Source organism: Alosa pseudoharengus, unplaced genomic scaffold (assembly GCF_046254945.1).
Source record: "Alosa pseudoharengus isolate Yale_2024_CS ecotype anadromous, Long Island Sound unplaced genomic scaffold, YU_APseudo_1.1 YU_APseudo_1.1_scf_13, whole genome shotgun sequence".
Taxonomy (NCBI): Eukaryota; Metazoa; Chordata; class Actinopteri; order Clupeiformes; family Clupeidae; genus Alosa; species Alosa pseudoharengus.
In genome coordinates this window covers 11,528,824-11,545,207 of record NW_027468598.1, presented here as the reverse complement: position 1 = coordinate 11,545,207, position 16,384 = coordinate 11,528,824, and the positions used below count along the sequence as shown (strand labels likewise).

Below are 16,384 nucleotides of genomic sequence, written 5' to 3'. Positions count from 1 at the left end.
AGAGAGAGAGAGAGAGAGAAAGATGAATAGGCAGAAAGAGGGAGAGAGAGAGAGAGAGAGAGAGAGAGAGAGAGAGACATCAGCCCCAGACATTGACCAGCTGCTTGACACATGCACATCTAGTACCCACTGACACCAATCAAATATTCATAAACGGCAGCCCGCCACACGAAACCTCAGGAGACCCTGTTTGTGTGGTAGTGCTAAATAGTCAGCACAATATGCCCTGTGACCTGCTCTGCCCACTGCACCAGTTATGGTCATACAGTTTAGGCTCAGTGATTAAAAACAATCCATTTTTTGTCATCCTCGCTTAGAACTGGAACCCACTTTATGATTTCTATTCATCATTTCATCTCTGTGTGGTACTTGAGGTTTGTTTTGTACAGTGGTGCTGCTCTGATTGCATTGCAAGAGCTTCGTTTTTTTTGCTCTCCTTTGTTACACTATGACACTGTCATTATCCGACCACTTGAATCCGCTAGTCACACAGAATGGCATACAATGAGCTCACCATAAACATCAAAACGCTCATCTTGGGTTGAAAGTTGACAAGGTAATTACCAGGAGAACCCAGAAATGTGCAGTTACGTCACACACCAGCCAAAATGGTGTCCCACACATCTATATCCAAACTTTCTACCAGGTCTAGTATGCGGTCCATAGTCAGCAAAAAAGCCTGTACTTAATAGTTTTACAACTTGCCCATCCTCCATTTCACAGAAGTCATGACATGATATTTGGGAAATGGAAGGGTGTGTGTGTCCCTGGGGAAACCTGTAGGCCTGTGATCTACTTTTTTATGCAAACATCAAACCTTCCCTTCTTTCCGCAAGGGGACTACACGATTGGTACTCCATTACATTTTGCTCTACACAACACTTGCCATCCACTTAGCGTTACCAGTTGGCAACCCCAGGTCCCTATCTCCAAAGCCCCCCCCACCCACCCCACCTCCTGTCTCTGAACCCTGGCTTGGCAAGCATATAGGCAAGCTAACGAGGACCTGCCCATTAACATCAATTATATGCCCATGATTTAGAGATGACTGCTACCAGCAACCACGCCATTACTTAGAGCGGCCCCTGGGCGGCAAAGGGTCTCTCTCTCATCTCCCTTTAGTGATACAGCAGCACCATGCAGAAAGCACTACCCCCCCCCCCCCCCACACACACACACACATGAATAATTGACAAACAGCCAGAAGCCATTAAGTGCCTCTTCCAGTAGAGAGCGTCATATGACATTTGCTTGTTTACTGATTTATTTATTTCTTTGTTGACTTATTTATTTATTTATCGTTTTATTTATTTCCTGTTAGACGCGAGGCGAGGAGAGGAGCCTGGTGTAATTTGCGTGATTGAAGGCCTTGGGAGAGTGCGGGAGATGCAAGAGATAGAGAGGGCAGAGTGAGTCCAGAGCTGCTGTGTTGGCAGGGGAATAGAAATCGGCCATGTGCCCTTCCACTGCTCCTATCTATGGAGAAACTATGGAGAAACAGAACCATACCTGTTGTCATTAAGAAAAGAAAATGTCCTTTTTTATCCTTTTTTGTACATTTTTGTTGTTATTTTGCTCACGTTGGGCTTTATTTGTTGTGGTGTATTTTTTTTTTTCTTTGTGTATTCTGCATCACAGCACATATGGAACGTAGGAGGATCGGATGAAGGCTGTCTATGATTCACTCAGCCAGTTCATGATATGAGACCGGGAAAAATGACTGTGCAGATTTACTCTAAATCATGCGGGATCTGTGTGTGTGTGTGTGTGTGTGTGTGTGTGTGTGTGTGTGTGTGTGTGTGTGTGTGTGTGTGTGTGTGTGTGTGTGTGTGTGTGTGTGTGTGTGTGTGTGTGTGTGTGTGTGTGTGTGTGTGTGTGTGTGTGTGTGTGTGTGTGTGTGTGTGTGTGTGTGTGGTTGAGAGAGAGAGAGGTGTAAATGAAAGGGTGAGATTGACATTGTCTTCCATCACCTCCACAAAAACCATCCAGCAGAGTTACCAGCCCCCTCCCCTCCCCTCTGTCTCTGTCTTTCTCTGTCTCTCTCTCTCATTCTGCCTCAGCAGATGCCACCCTGCGGAGTGTTAATGTCTTAAAATATTCATGCCAGTTAGCAGTGCTGCACCAAAGCCCGCCTGGCTCCGCATTTGTTGGCCATGGCAACAGGAGAATAGGAAAGAAGCCTGCTTTCCAAGGAGATTCAGAATGAGTCATTTCTTAGCAAGCCTGTCAGCAACGGCTTGGTATCCCTTTCTGGGCCTGTTTTTCTTTCATTGTTTTGTTTGTTTTGCTTCTGTTTCGTTTTGAATTTGGATTTTTACACAGAATGCCTTCAAGGGAACATTCATTCATTTGTAAAGAAAAACAATAGAAGGGGGGAAAAAAGACAAGAACATCATGCTGGCCATAAAGAGAAGGATGGATGAATGCAACCATTAACCATTCCGGCTCTTGCAGTGTGGTTAGATAGGAATGCACTCTGTCTCTAAATGGATCTACAATCAGTACAACTGACAAGGGACTGGACTGGGCAAACGCAGTGGACATTTCTTTCCTAAATGGACCTCAATGTGCCTAGGGATGAATAACCTGGCTGGTCGTGAGGATGCATCTTCTAAATGGGTGTGTGTGTGAGCATGTTCCCCAGTGACAGTAGAGTACACTACTACTACACCCTGTGTGATGGAGCCTCATGTTAAACAGGGGCGGTGGTAGCGTAGTGGTTAAGGAGCTGGGCTAGCATGCAGTAGTCTAAAAAGTTGTGGGTTCAATTCCCGGCTTCCACCGCTGTGCCCTTGAGCAAGGCACTTAACCCCAAAGTTGCTCCGGGGACAGTGTAGTCCCTTGTAATATAGTTAACATATAAGTCCCTTTGGTTGGAAAGAGTCTGCTAAATGAATACATGCAAATGTAAACAGGTGGGAGCTGGTACTCTAATCTGGTCTTGGAGAATCCAAATGCATTTTTCTTTTCCATGCATCCAGTCCCGCACAACCACATCAGACAGGTACACAGTGAAGGGAGTTGAGCCTCAAGCCAGAAGTTCAAATGAGGCAAAGAGAGGGGAATGTTCATGGTGATTGTCTATTGTTCATGGTAATTATTGTTTGCAGTTTAAAGCAAACAATTTAAAATGTTTACACAAAAACATTGACAATTCAAAAGTTCAAAGAAAACACATATGCCATTAGTGTTTATCACTGTTTGCCAAATTTGAACACGCTTCCACTAATCTTGCTTTGTAGTGAACCCCCCTGATTGAGCTTCTCCTGATACATTTTGAAAACCTAATTTGCTTTGGAACCTAGAACGTTCTAATCTGATGGTGACTCAAGAAAAGCTGGAGAACATTCCTGTGACTGAAAAGGCCATTCAGGAGTGGGTAAGAGGTGGAAAATGGCCTCAGTCGCATATGTTCCAATAAATGAATCTGAGAATGCCTCTCTGGTTAGTAAGATTTAATTTAGCCTGTTGAGATTATAGCACAGGCTTGCCTTCGTTTGGTTTCCACGGTTTCCATGCTTTGCCGGTTTTTGTGCATGTTGCTACAGTGTTATGGAAACTGCACTTGCCAGTGTCCCTTTTTGAGTTTTGCTGTTTGCGTCAGGCAGCTGACCTGGAGACTGCACTCTCTTTGGCAGTGTGGCACACACACACACACACACACATACACACACACACACACACACAGAGCAGTCAATTTCTCTGTGGTGTTTGGTAGGGCATCAGAAGGCACGCACAAACTTGGATCGGCCACTCTTGTGAGTGCCTCAGCAGTGCAACATGCCAAGATGAGTCATGCCACAGGCCTCGCCCAAGAAAGTGGTGAGCCGCTAAAAGGAGAAGGGCTTGGGGGTTGGGGGGGGGGGGGTAGTACTCCTTGAAGCTGGTCCCTCTGACTGAAAAGAATTTTGTCGTTCTGTTGATCCGATTCCAAGTCAGCGTGTTTTTTTATTTCTGTCTGGTGATCAAAATGCCTCACTTCATATCCTTCCCTCCTTTTTTCCATATCACTCCCATCTCTCCATCTTTCAATTGCATATCCTCTTTCCATCACTCCACTATTCCACCACTCACTTTCTCCCTCTCACTCCCCTCCCCTCCTCTCTCTGTGTTGGTATGCTGCTGCTGTTACCCTCCTCTCCTCCCCACAAATGTGCAGGGCGTCTCTGTGATGTCCATGAGGCAGGCCTGCAGCACATCTCCTCTGCCTCTGTTGCAGATGGCCACTGGCTTAAGTAGGGCTGTCTCCCATCTGCGTTCAGTATGGTGTGTGTGTGTGTGTGTGTGTGTGTGTGTGCAGCTAAGGGGTGGGCTGGTGGGATGTGGCTTAGTGAGAGAACTCAAGTCTGGCTGACATATTTCATGTTCCCCCAAAACAGACTTAGTGGAAACGTGTGTTATAGCATCAGTGCACGTGTATGTGAGTCTGTGTGTGTGCATTAAAGCATGAAGGAACTTAGGTATGTAAGTGAGGGTTCCAGACAGGTGGACTGTTGATCTTTTCTAGTATAATTTTTCCCAAAGACAAGACCATTTCTCGTCATGGCTTGTAAAACTGTTGGAAGAAATTTTGTAACCCATTTCACAAAACACGCCCTGAAGCTTTAACAAAGACGTGACTGGTTTTGTCACTCTTGTCTTAGTGATTTTGAAAACCCCTCAAGTATACATGTATAACACATTTCAGCTGCCTCACTAGGCAAATGCTTTCCTTGTAAATACATACAGTCATCCAAGGAGTCACTAAATATTTAATTCACTCCAATAACTCATTTATGTGTTTGTGTTGTGCGTCTGTGACATATTTAAACAACAGCACACACAAGGCCCTCCCTCGGCATCTATCTAACTGTTGATGCCAACTGTGACCCTAGACACAGCTGAGTGATCTGCAGCCTGCTATGACTCCGCAGCCTGATGTTGGCACAGTGTACTATTTCATAAGGAGAAAAGGTGCACTCCACTTCGACTAAAGTCTTTAGGTGCAAGCTACAAGCAAACTATGATAATAAAAAAAATACATACTTTTTATTGTTGATTTATTAGTAGGCCTAAGACCACAGATCCTGTTCAACTGTTTCCTCTGCCCACAACTGTTTCAAAATAAAAGTCTATTTAAACTATCCAACTTTTTAACTGTTCAACTATTCCAACTGTCAGTTGCCAACTGTCAGTCAACTATGACTCCCATCAACTGTATCCTCTACCTAAAACTGTTTCAAAATAAGTCCTCACTAGCTAGTTAGCATTGTTAGCATTTTTAGCAAAAATTCTAGAAAACGTTAGCTAAGTAACATGGTTAGCATAGTTATCATTGTTAGCATAACCACTAGAAAACATTAGTTAAGTTAGTTAAGTAATATGGTTAACATAATTAGCATTGTTAGCATAGTTAGCATAACTGCTACCAAACATTAGTCATTCCAACTCTCAGTTATCCTCAACTATTTACCTATACAGAGCCATGAAACTATTTGTCTATCAACATTCATTAAACTATCTGCCAATCAACAACCATTAAACTATTTGCCTATCAACACGCATTAAACTATCAGTCTATCAACAACTTTTAAACTATCTACATTCAACTTTTAAACTTTCAACATTCAATTATGTGTATCAACATCCATTAAACTATCTGTCTATTAAACTATTTGTCTATCAACAACTTTTAAACTATCTACATTCAACTTTTAAACTGTCTACTTTTAAACTATCAACTTTTATTAAGCTATAACCACCATGTCTATCCTAGCATCATTTTCATGCACTTGTAATTCCCTGGAATTACTTCATCTAGTTTTATTTATTCTCTCTTTTTTCATTTTCCTCACTTCTTTTTGTGTACACATCTCAGAACCATGGCTAGACCAAACCTTTATGTTAATCCCAGTGTAATTTTAGAATTGCTAAATCCTACAACAGTTGATCTTTTTCACAAGTTGTTGCCAAGTGAGATGCAACAGAATTTAGCTGACTGACCATTGTTAAAAAAGGGAATGTTGCAATATTGTGAAAGCACTTAATCACTAAGCTTGCAGTGGCGGCTCTTCCTTTAATGTTTCAGACAAAAATAATAAAAAAAATAGCTTCAGCATTGATATGAATGGGCACACACTTAAAAAATGTCCTGGAGCTGCTTTAGTTTCTTCACAGGAGAACTTTAATGAGAGATGTATTGTGGTTTGTTGGGTCTTTTTTAATATTGAATGGCGGTACACATGTCAGTAAATCTTCTTTATGCGACTTGGGAAAGCCATTATGACAAATGTACGGTATGCCTGCATTTCTGTTCCATCCCCCAGCCCTAGTTCAGCTTGCAGTTTCATAATGCAGAGCATTTGGTCATAATGCGGAGCAATATACAGTATGTCTCTGACGTCCCACTGGCAACAGCTGCATATGAATTTTGTCCAGAAAATGTCTCCGGCTCCCACCCTCTCCACATGTCTGTACGGCGTTTTTTATCAGGTTTTTCCATTTACATGGGTTGCCTCGCAGCCAGTAAGTCCTATTCTGTCCTCACTTATGGCCGTATGGGGAAGAATAGTCACTGCCAACTAATCGGCTTATAGAGCAATAGGGTTTCTGAGGGGGCTAGTGCATCACGATGGAAAATAGCCTTTTCACAAGTGTCGTAATATCTTAATCGAATCTGATTGCCGCGTGAGCCATGAAATCTGATGCGCGATGACAAGGGCGATGAGCTCAGAGAGTGAAAGGCCATTCATTCTGGCCATTTTATGGGGCGATTTTAAGGCGAGAGAGGACGAGGGGCCATCTTTAATTGTATTGTGCGATCCAATTACCCGCAATTAGCCACCAAGCGTGAGGGGAGGAGGGCCCTGTGGGGCCCTGCTGCTAATCTGGCCTCTGTGTGGTCCTGTCTCCGGGAGGCCCATATGTTTGTTGATGTTTGTTTATTTGTGTGTTTGTTTGCTTGTCTCAATTGACCAGGTGATCAAGCTTGTCAACGGTGTGGCCTTATCTAAGCGTGAGAGAAGCCAACGGAACTCTACGGGTTGCTAATCATTCCACTGTGTGGTTCTGTTGCCTAAGGGGCCGTGTTTTTGTTGATGGTGACATTTTGTTTGTTTGTCTGTTTTTTGCAGGGTAGAACGGTCGACGGACCAGGTGATCAAGCCTGTCAACGTGGAGGCCTTATCCAAGTGGGTGGGCAAGATCCCGGCGGACGTGCTGCGAGACATGGCTGTCATCGCCCCCATGCTCTCACGGCTCGGCTACGACCCGCACGCCAACCCGCCCAACTACGGCCGGCCCGACGCCCGGGTTCTGGACAACACTAGAAGGGTGAGTTGTGGTCACTGGCCATCACAGACTGAGCCTCAGCCTAAGTCCTGCCGCAGGGCAAGGATTTCCTCACTCACATATTAAAGTCGTTTGTCAGGAAGGCCGACGTCCCCCGACACCCATTCGTGCAAAGCTGCTGATCTTCAGCTAGACATATTTATCATGGTCTTGCCCAGGAGTGGCCTATTTTTCTAAACCCATTTTACATTTCTGTGTCACATTCTCACTGACTTTGTAGAGTAGATGCCCTCCTCATAAGCTACTGCAATAAATTCCTTTGTGTGTGGTCCACATATAAAAGGCCAAAGTAAGTTACAGTCTTGACCATGCAGAGAATATAGACAGTGGACTTGACTGTAAGTCAGGAACGACCATAATGAATCATCCATATGTTCTTTTGACCTTTTGATGTAACCAGGGCCTTTCTCTATTACCAAGGAGGTATTGCATATGCTTAAAAATGTAATGTAATAAGGCATATGTAGTCTCTGGTGGGCTGTATCAGGTGACCAGTGCACAGACGAAGCTCTGGGGATTTTGTATCCTTCAGCAGCATATTTGGTGTTTATTTTTATCTCCTGATCCCGGCATTAAAATGCATAAATTCCATCCTGCGGCAGCCACGTGTTGGAGCAGCCACTTAAGCTTTGAGTTGTCCCACGTGGTTGGCGGTTCACTTTGAGGTTGTGATGACAGACGTGCCAAACAGTGGCGTCCCTAACTTAATATCTCTTTTTTTTTTCACCTCCATTAACCAACACCTTGTGATTTCGTTTGCCTGAGCACCTTTTGCTTTTATGTGTCCTGAAGGTCCTTCATGCTCGCCTCTCTAAATCGCTTTATGCTGTCTGTCAAGGGAGCATTTTATTTCACAGATTCTTTTTTGTCTGTTTCATCTGTTTCAATTTTGAGTCTCTTGTGAGCGCAGGTTTTAAAAGCAAAGTGAGTGCTGGAAATCTGAATCCAGAGTAGTGTTTTAGCGCTGAGTGCTCTAAACACTGTCCCAGAAGAACTAGCCTTAATATCCTTGAGATGATGGGAGTAGCCCAACCTCCATTAGGACCTTTTTCTCCCCCGTGTTAATACCTTCAGATAGCTTGAGACGCTTGGACGAGACTGTTTGTTTATGTTTTTTTTTTTTTCCGTGGTTATGATGACCGTAGCACATTGCAATGACTGGTACGGTAACAGTGCAGTGCAGTGTAAACAGTGCAGTACATGACTTGAGATGTGAAGTCGATTCCAGTACCTTCAGATTGACGTGAGCCATCAGCTATAAATTGAAACACTCCACTCAATCTCTTTAAATGTCATCATTCCTCTTAGATTATTGATTATTAATAATTTGTAATGTTTCATAATGGACACTCACCTACTTTATTCTGTCAACATAAAACAGATACTCCAGACTGTTATAAAATGAGATTAGATTGGCGAGTAATTGCAAGCAGAGTAGTCTCTCCCATTCATATATCAAAATCTATTATTGATTGCTTTTTCCTGTTACTACTGTGCTGGCTCTATGGTCTTGCAGAGGAGGTTATTAACTTTCAGCTCCTTTAGTTCTGAGTAACCAACTAGGGCATGCTATTTCCATACTGAGCCCATCATACTGGCTTCAATAGGAGATTCCAAGGCTGACATTGTCACATTCTGGGAAATGTTTGGCTGAGGGCGTTGTACTGTTTCTGTGTCATCCCAACTAAGCACAGTGTGATTCCATAGCTGCACGAAAGCCATGCAGGACTTATTACTGCAGACTAACTGCAGTTCCATCACACCCTGTGGGTTTTTCTCTCTGTGTAAGAGCTAACGATGAACTCATACACTGTACACAGAACCATTGTGTAATAGCTGAGAACACAACACATTGAGTTGTTCTAGCTTTTGGCTCCCTGTATTTCTCTGTATCTCCATCTCTTAAGTTTTGTTGAGCCAGACGAGGCTCAGCAAAAGTTGGGTGGTTCCTGCCGGGAACCATGCTGTGAGCTGCGTTCTAATGAGAAGCATACTGCCACTCTCCTCATTCCACCCCCCACCCCCCACTCCAAGGCTGGGGAGTTCTGTTCAGTGGAATTCAGCCTCTCATAGCACTGCGGTGTGGGGCGGTCCTGTCCAGGCTACTTTCTCCGTCTAGGTCTCCACGGGAAGCCTGGTATTCATCCCTGACATTGCAACACTTTTTCCATGTGTCGGGGAAAGACGTATTGGGAAGAGGAGGAATTGGGCTGGGGGCTGGGGGGGGGGGTAGAAAGACGGCAAGCTGGGGGGAAAACTGCACAACGGGACGGAATCTTCTGGAAGGAGGGGTGGTGGGGGGAGGGTTGTAATGTGTGTGGTGGGAGGCATTCCTAGACTGCATGAGATGGTGGGCTTCGGCGATGTCTGACCACAATTCATACAATGGGAGTGAGCTTTTCTCTCCCCTTCAGTTTTGCTATGTGTCTTGAGTGTGAGTGTGAGTGTGAGTGTGAGTGTGAGTGTGAGTGTGAGTGTGAGTGTGAGTGTGAGTGTGAGTGTGAGTGTGAGTGTTTTCAGTGGCTTGAGGCTTTAGTGTTATTGCTCTTATATTTATTGCCTTCATCAGACTGCGCGTCACAGCAACGCTCATACCACTCTGCCAGTGCGGTATGTCCCCTGGCGCTGTCATTGGTCTCACACACCCCTTCTTGCCATCTCTGTCACCCGTGTCCTGATGGCCTTCACAGACAGAATCCATCCCTCCTCCTTTCTCTCTCTCTCTCCGTCTCTCTCCTTCTGTCTGTCTGACTGGTTGTCTCTCTCTCTCTCTCTCGCTCTCTCTTTCTCTCTCTCTCTCTCTCTCTCTCTCTCTCACACCCTTTGGTGGTGTGAAATATCTCTGGAGGAATCTGGCGTTCTACAGACATCCGTGAGTACTGTATGCGTGTTGTTTTTAGTAGATTTTATTTTCCGGCGCCGATTCTCGCCAGCTTAACGGTGGAACAACAACAAAGCCCAGAACATTTGAGGATGATGTAAAACGATATTGGCCCATCCTCCACCACGGGGCTTCACAGACCTGAGCGGAGCGGCTGGAGTGGGCAGAGAAGTCGGGCGAGATGAGGCTCAACGACTCCTCCAGATGTTTATTCTCAGGAGACTCTCCTGATCCTGATACTTTACACTGATTACTAGTCAAGGGAAGTCATGAGCAGTTGAGCCTGCCAAGTTACTTTAGCCTTGGCAGTCCCTGCTGCTGCTCACTTTATTTATTGTTACTTTGTTTTGGAGTTTTTTCTTTGACACTGGACCAAGTCACAAACATTGGGACTTATGTCTATTTATATCATGCAAACAGTGGTCAGAGGAGAGAGAGGAGGGGGGGGGGGGCTATTCTAGGACACTGTGAGGAATAAAGGCCTCCAGAGAAAGAGAAGTGGATGGGCAAACACAATGTGTGTCTCTGCCTCTCTCACTGCGTGCGTGTGAGACATTGTGAAATGGAGGGAGGCATGTTTATGTGCGTGCGAAAACACATTTACAGTGTTACAGTGTATCCCAACCATCCCAATTGGCTTCAGTTTCTTTTGTTGGTTGGATATTGTTTCTGCTTGCCCCCCCCCATACACACACACACACACACACACACACACTGCAGTGAGATCCTGCATGTCCTCCCTGACACCGGGAGTGGGGGAGCCCAGTGCTGCACATCTGCAGTGTATTACTGCGCTTCCCCTGGATCAGGCCCAGCTGTGCTGCTGCGTATTCACCCAACTTCCCCTCCTTATCCCTGCTCATACATGCACAATAAGACCAATAAACCCCACAGGACTGTTAACAAGGTGTGCACCCTGTACTGGCGTCAACACTCTCTTTTTCTCTCCCTTTCTCTCTCTCTTTCTATCTCTCTCTCTCTCTCTCTATCTCTCTCTGTGTGTGTAGCTGTAGGTTGGCAGTTTATGCACGGTCCAGCTGTGGCAGTAGACTTAAGCACAGGGATGAGAGGGGCCGATCAGTAGTACTCAACACTGAGTGCTCGTAATCTGCTCTTTGCACATCCTTCCCCAACTTTCCATGGGTCACGCAAATGTGGCCCGTGTACACGGGGCTGTTGAAGAATGTATTTCCCCTTTCAATTGTAGACCTTAATTTTTCAGCTAATCTGCACATTTGAGGTTTACTGTCAGTTAAGTTTTGAGGCAGATTTAGGATCTGCCCATCGACCTGTCTAGAATCCTGGATGTGGACGTGACGGCGGCCTCGATAGTCATATTGCTGATTGACTGCAGTCTGAAACAGGTTGCCCTGGTAACAGGACATATGACAGGAAAACCGGCACTGGCGTTGCCGCTGCTCCGGCACAGTGGTGGCTGTGTTCCCCGAGCATGTCCACGCAGGCTCCGAGCAGAGCTGGCCAGCTGAGTGCAGACAATTCCTAATGGCTTTCCCAGCTGCTATGTCTTGCAAACCCCCTTCCCCTTCCCCCAACCCCCCCACTCACTCACTCACTCACCCCCTTGTTCTTCTCAGAGCTGTTTTCCCCTCGCAGTGCTGAGAAAAGCAGACGGAGAGTCGGAGCCACTCTCTCACAGGAAAAGCAGATTCAAAGAGACGACGACACGCATGACGTCTGAATGGCTCCCGTGTGCGTGTGTGTGAGTGTGTTTGGCACATTTAGTCATGACTTTCAGACTTTCAAGTAGACATTGAAATTAAGTGGCAGATAGATGTGGACATGGGCCTAGCTGGGCTGTTTGTAGTTTGCAGCGTAGATCACAGTGTGACTTCAAAGTAGGTGAAGGCCATATGGCCAAAACAAAACAAAGCAAAGCTAGCAGAACCCACAGCAGAGTGTGTCGGCGGCATCAGTGTTTTTCTCCACCATTGCTTTCTCTGCAAGGCTGTCCTGACACGCTTTGCACCGTCCTGAAACCAGATGTGGACCAAATTTGCTTTCCGCTTCTCAGGCGAACCCCACAAATATTTATTCGTTGTTTTCTCATTTTTTTATACAAAGATGCCGTGTCCTCTGTCAGCGTGTTTAGATCCAAGGAATGGACTCGTAGATGGGGTCCAGAGCCAGCTGAGCTTCGGAGCTGATGGTTTGTGCTCCCCCTGGAAGTTTAAGGGAGGCACTGCTTGGGTCATCACACCACTTGCCTGGGGTGATGTTCCTCAAAGAGACAAAAAACACCCCTGAAATTCCACTTTTTAAACTTTAGTTCCTGTCCTTGTTTGGATGTCTTCCTTGTTGAACACCATAGTTGACTGTCTATCTCCGTTGTCTGGTGAAGGAATCTCACCTTGTAAAATACCCCCAACCTAGATACCCCTGCTGCGTTGGCCATTTTCTTAAACAAATGGCTTATCAGCTTCTCTAAGCTGTGCCTGTATTTCCCCTTAGAACTAGACCAGATAGTATTTCACCTGATGGACCACTTGAGTGAATGATAGCCCTCAGAGAGCAACGTGAAGGTGCTGAGCACAGTGTAGGAAAAGGAAGGTTAAGCGTCAACGTTTCCCTACACAAACGGCTTAGTAGTCTGATCTAAACGCTGTCGCTTTGTTTAACACATACAGAGGGATGGATAAGAGGCTGGGATCAGGTCAGAGCTGACATTTGACCCTTCTGTGCCAAACCCTTGTTTAATGGCTTTTATGCTTTCTATAGATTAAGACCAGGATTTAAAGGTTAAATCAACTCCACTGAAGGATTGCAGTGGTACGGTGTATAGAGATGAAGCACAATGGATGGACATGGGCTAGGTTTCTAAGCCTAACCAATAACTTGATTCTGAGAGTGGCCACTTAATCAGGCACTGATTGTATGGATTAGGTGATGCATTCAATTACCAAGTAGTGTAATTGCTGTGAGTAGTGAGTGGTTCACCTGATTTGTACCAAGCTATCTTTTGTGATTTATTTGACTTACTTGACATAATCTAAGGCTGTAAGGTAAACATGCCATCTTCTGTTATGTCTTCATTCAGAGGTTCATAAGCCATAGGTTCCTCTGCTGGGTGGGTTGTTTGGCTAGCTGGCATGAGGGAGTCAGGTGGCAGCGGCTGCGTTCTTATGGCTCGTCTAGCGTGCCTGCTACAGTAGAGGTGTGAAAGCGCCCTGTTTACAGAGATGAGTCACGCCGTCAGCTTTGGGTTTCACACATGCACAGGAGGGCACCACTTCCTGAGACTTCTGCGATCAAACACCTCTCTCCACATGACAAGGAAGAGCAGTACAGCAGCTTGATGAAGTTTTTAAAAACCCACATCATGTGTTTGGAAACTGTGTGTGTGTGTGTGTGTGTGTGTGTGTGTGTGTGTGTGTGTGTGTGTGTGTGTGTGTGTGTGTGTGTGTGTGTGTGTGTGTTTTCACTGTTACACAAACCCATCAGGTCAGTGATGGTCAGCTTCTTTATTATTTGCGTTATATGCATGCTGTAAATTAATGAGTTCTGGATTAGCTCCAAACCCACAATCGATGCCTATTAAGTGGCTTTGCAGCTCCACTTCTCCCCTTGAGAAATTGATATTGGGATCAATAGCGCCTTGGTCCCAGTGATGGAGCTGAGAAGTTGGAATGTGTAATTGGATGTCAAACCGTGCGGGTTAGGTGTTCATGGCAGGAGACTTTTTTTGGAACGCGCTCATTAACTGGCTGCGCTGTGATTTGTAGCTGGCAAGAGTCTGCCAGATGAGACTTTTCCTCCTTGAAGGTATTTTTAAAAAGGAGCACAAAACAGCAGCCTTTTATCACTTCTGCAGGCAGGAGCCTGTCTGTGGTGCTGGTTATAGTTGGCCAAGCTATAAATCATCCAATTCTCAATTTACAGGGCAAAGCTGATGAAAAGAAAATAATACAACTCATAAAATTTTAATTATTTTTTTTTTTTAGTTTCTTTCATCCAAGGCATCATATATTTTTAGATATTGTATCCTCCTTCGTGTCTTTGAACTCTCTCATTACTAGTTTTCTTTTCCTCCTCATGCCTTCCTTGTCATCCTCTCTTTGGCACCCTGTAATGAACACACATATATATGTTTCTACTTCCCATGCTCATCGATCCTTGTTAATATATAAGCTACTTCTAGGCTTACAGCTCCGAGCTCCTGTGTTTGAACTTCGACCCCCAGCCTGCACGATTAACAGTCCAGGGGTCGTACTCTTGGAGACAGAGGAAGGGGGGATGGGGAGGGGGGATGGCGATCAGCTTCCTGCCCCCAGATGCAGTCATGGCCTCATTTATCGGCCAGCGCCGCCCTCTCTGACCTGACCTCCTCCCACTCACTGTGCCAGCCAGTCCGCCCACGCTCTCTAAGCATGATTCAATATCACACATGCAGTAACACACCTCGCATTGCCTAAGCATGATTCAATATCACACATAACACACCTCACATTGCCTAAGCATGATTTAATATCACACATAACACACCTCACATTGCCTAAGCATGATTTAATATCATACATAACACACCTCACATTGCCTAAGCATGATTTAATATAACACATAACACACCTAGCATTGCCTAAGCATGATTTAATATCACACATAACAACACCTCACATTGCCTAAGCATAATTTAATATCACACATAACACACCTCACATTGCCTAAGCATGATTTAATATCACACATAACACACCTCACATTGCCTAAGCATTATTTAATATCACACATAACAAACCTCACATTGCTAAGCATGATAAAGCAACACCAAAGAGTTTTTGTACCTTAAAATAATGTTTCCAAAATCGTTTCAGTGGTTCATCAACTCGTAAGAGGGTGAACGGCAATTCTGCATCCGCTTCGCGGCCATCTATCGGCTATAACCGCACTATGTAAGTTTGCCAGATCGGTTGCGGATCTGTAGTTCAATGGAATGAGACATAAGAAACTACAAATTTGTCTTGCATCTGATGTTGCAATACATCGTACTTTTATAAGTCATACAAAATATTCTACCTTGTCTGTGGACATTGTTATTTGCAAAGCCGGTGCTGGATAAACAAATAGCGTGCGTGTGACAGAGGGAAAGTTCTTTGGTGTTGCTTTAATATCACACATAAAACAAATTGCCTTTGCATGATTTAATATCACACACTCACTGACAGTATTCTGATATTATGTATACTAATTCATGTATTAACGTCATATAACAATTCTCACTCTCTAAGCATGATTTATTATCAAACATTGCATCCTGTCTACAGATGATAACCCCTCACAGGGACACACTGTTATGTCAGACAAGTGCATGTAATTACAGGTATCTGGTAGCTCCTAATGACTGAGATTAAGTAAACAGCTCAGGTGTGATTTAGGGCCCCCGTGCTGTGCTGAGATCCATGTTAGCATTAAGGAGAGACAGGTTTGGACTAAATGGGCACAGTCGGAGGGGCCTGTTCCTGATGGTGCTGTGTTTGTGTGCGGCTTCCGTGTCATCTGTGTAAATAACCTCAGGCCAGATATAGAATGTGTGTGTGTGTATGTGTGTGTATGTGTGTGTGTATAAAAGGCCGTATGGTAAAGGGCGTGCTCAGAAAAGAGGAAAGGAATCCAGGATAAAAGACAACAAAGCAGACTGTGTTTGCACGAGAGGGAGGAAGGGATTTAGAGTGCAAGAGAGAGAGAGAGAGAAAGAGAGAGAGAAAGCTGAAACGATCTCTCCTGCGGGAAGCAGTCAGCTTTTCCATATGAGCTCAGAAGTAGAGCTGTCTCGCTGCTTCACAAGAGCTTTGGTGTGTGTGTGTGTGTGTGTGTGTGTATATATGTGTTAGATGGAATGTATATGGTAATATGAGTGTGTGTTCATACTGTGTTTCTGTGTTTATGTAGTGTGTATGTATCTGTCTGTGCTTGATTATGCGTGCAGTGGCATGTTAATGTGTGTTTGCACATTTCTGCTTTTGTGTCTGTCTTGCCATATGGCTTGTCTGTTTGTGTGTGTGTGTGTGTGTGTGTGTGTGTGTGTGTGTGTGTGTGTGTGTGTGTGTGTGTGTGTGTGTCTGTGTGTCAGTACATGTGTGCATAGAGATTCAGCTTTCCTCGGCAACTATGCAAAGCGTCATCTGTCAGGGTTTGCCTTGGCAGAGTTGGCCAGGCTGT

General features: G+C 44.8%; 1 protein-coding gene across 3 annotated transcripts in view; it reads left to right on the top strand.

Moving 5' to 3' along the window:
* Positions 1-16,384, top strand: part of tpst1 (tyrosylprotein sulfotransferase 1) — a 38,512-nt gene that overhangs the window by 15,631 nt on the left and 6,497 nt on the right. For all 3 annotated transcript variants that reach the window (XM_076282142.1, XM_076282143.1, XM_076282141.1), the window contains exon 3: positions 7,113-7,311. In XM_076282142.1, the coding sequence (XP_076138257.1) occupies positions 7,113-7,311 (199 nt within the window). The remainder of the gene's footprint in view (positions 1-7,112; positions 7,312-16,384) is intronic.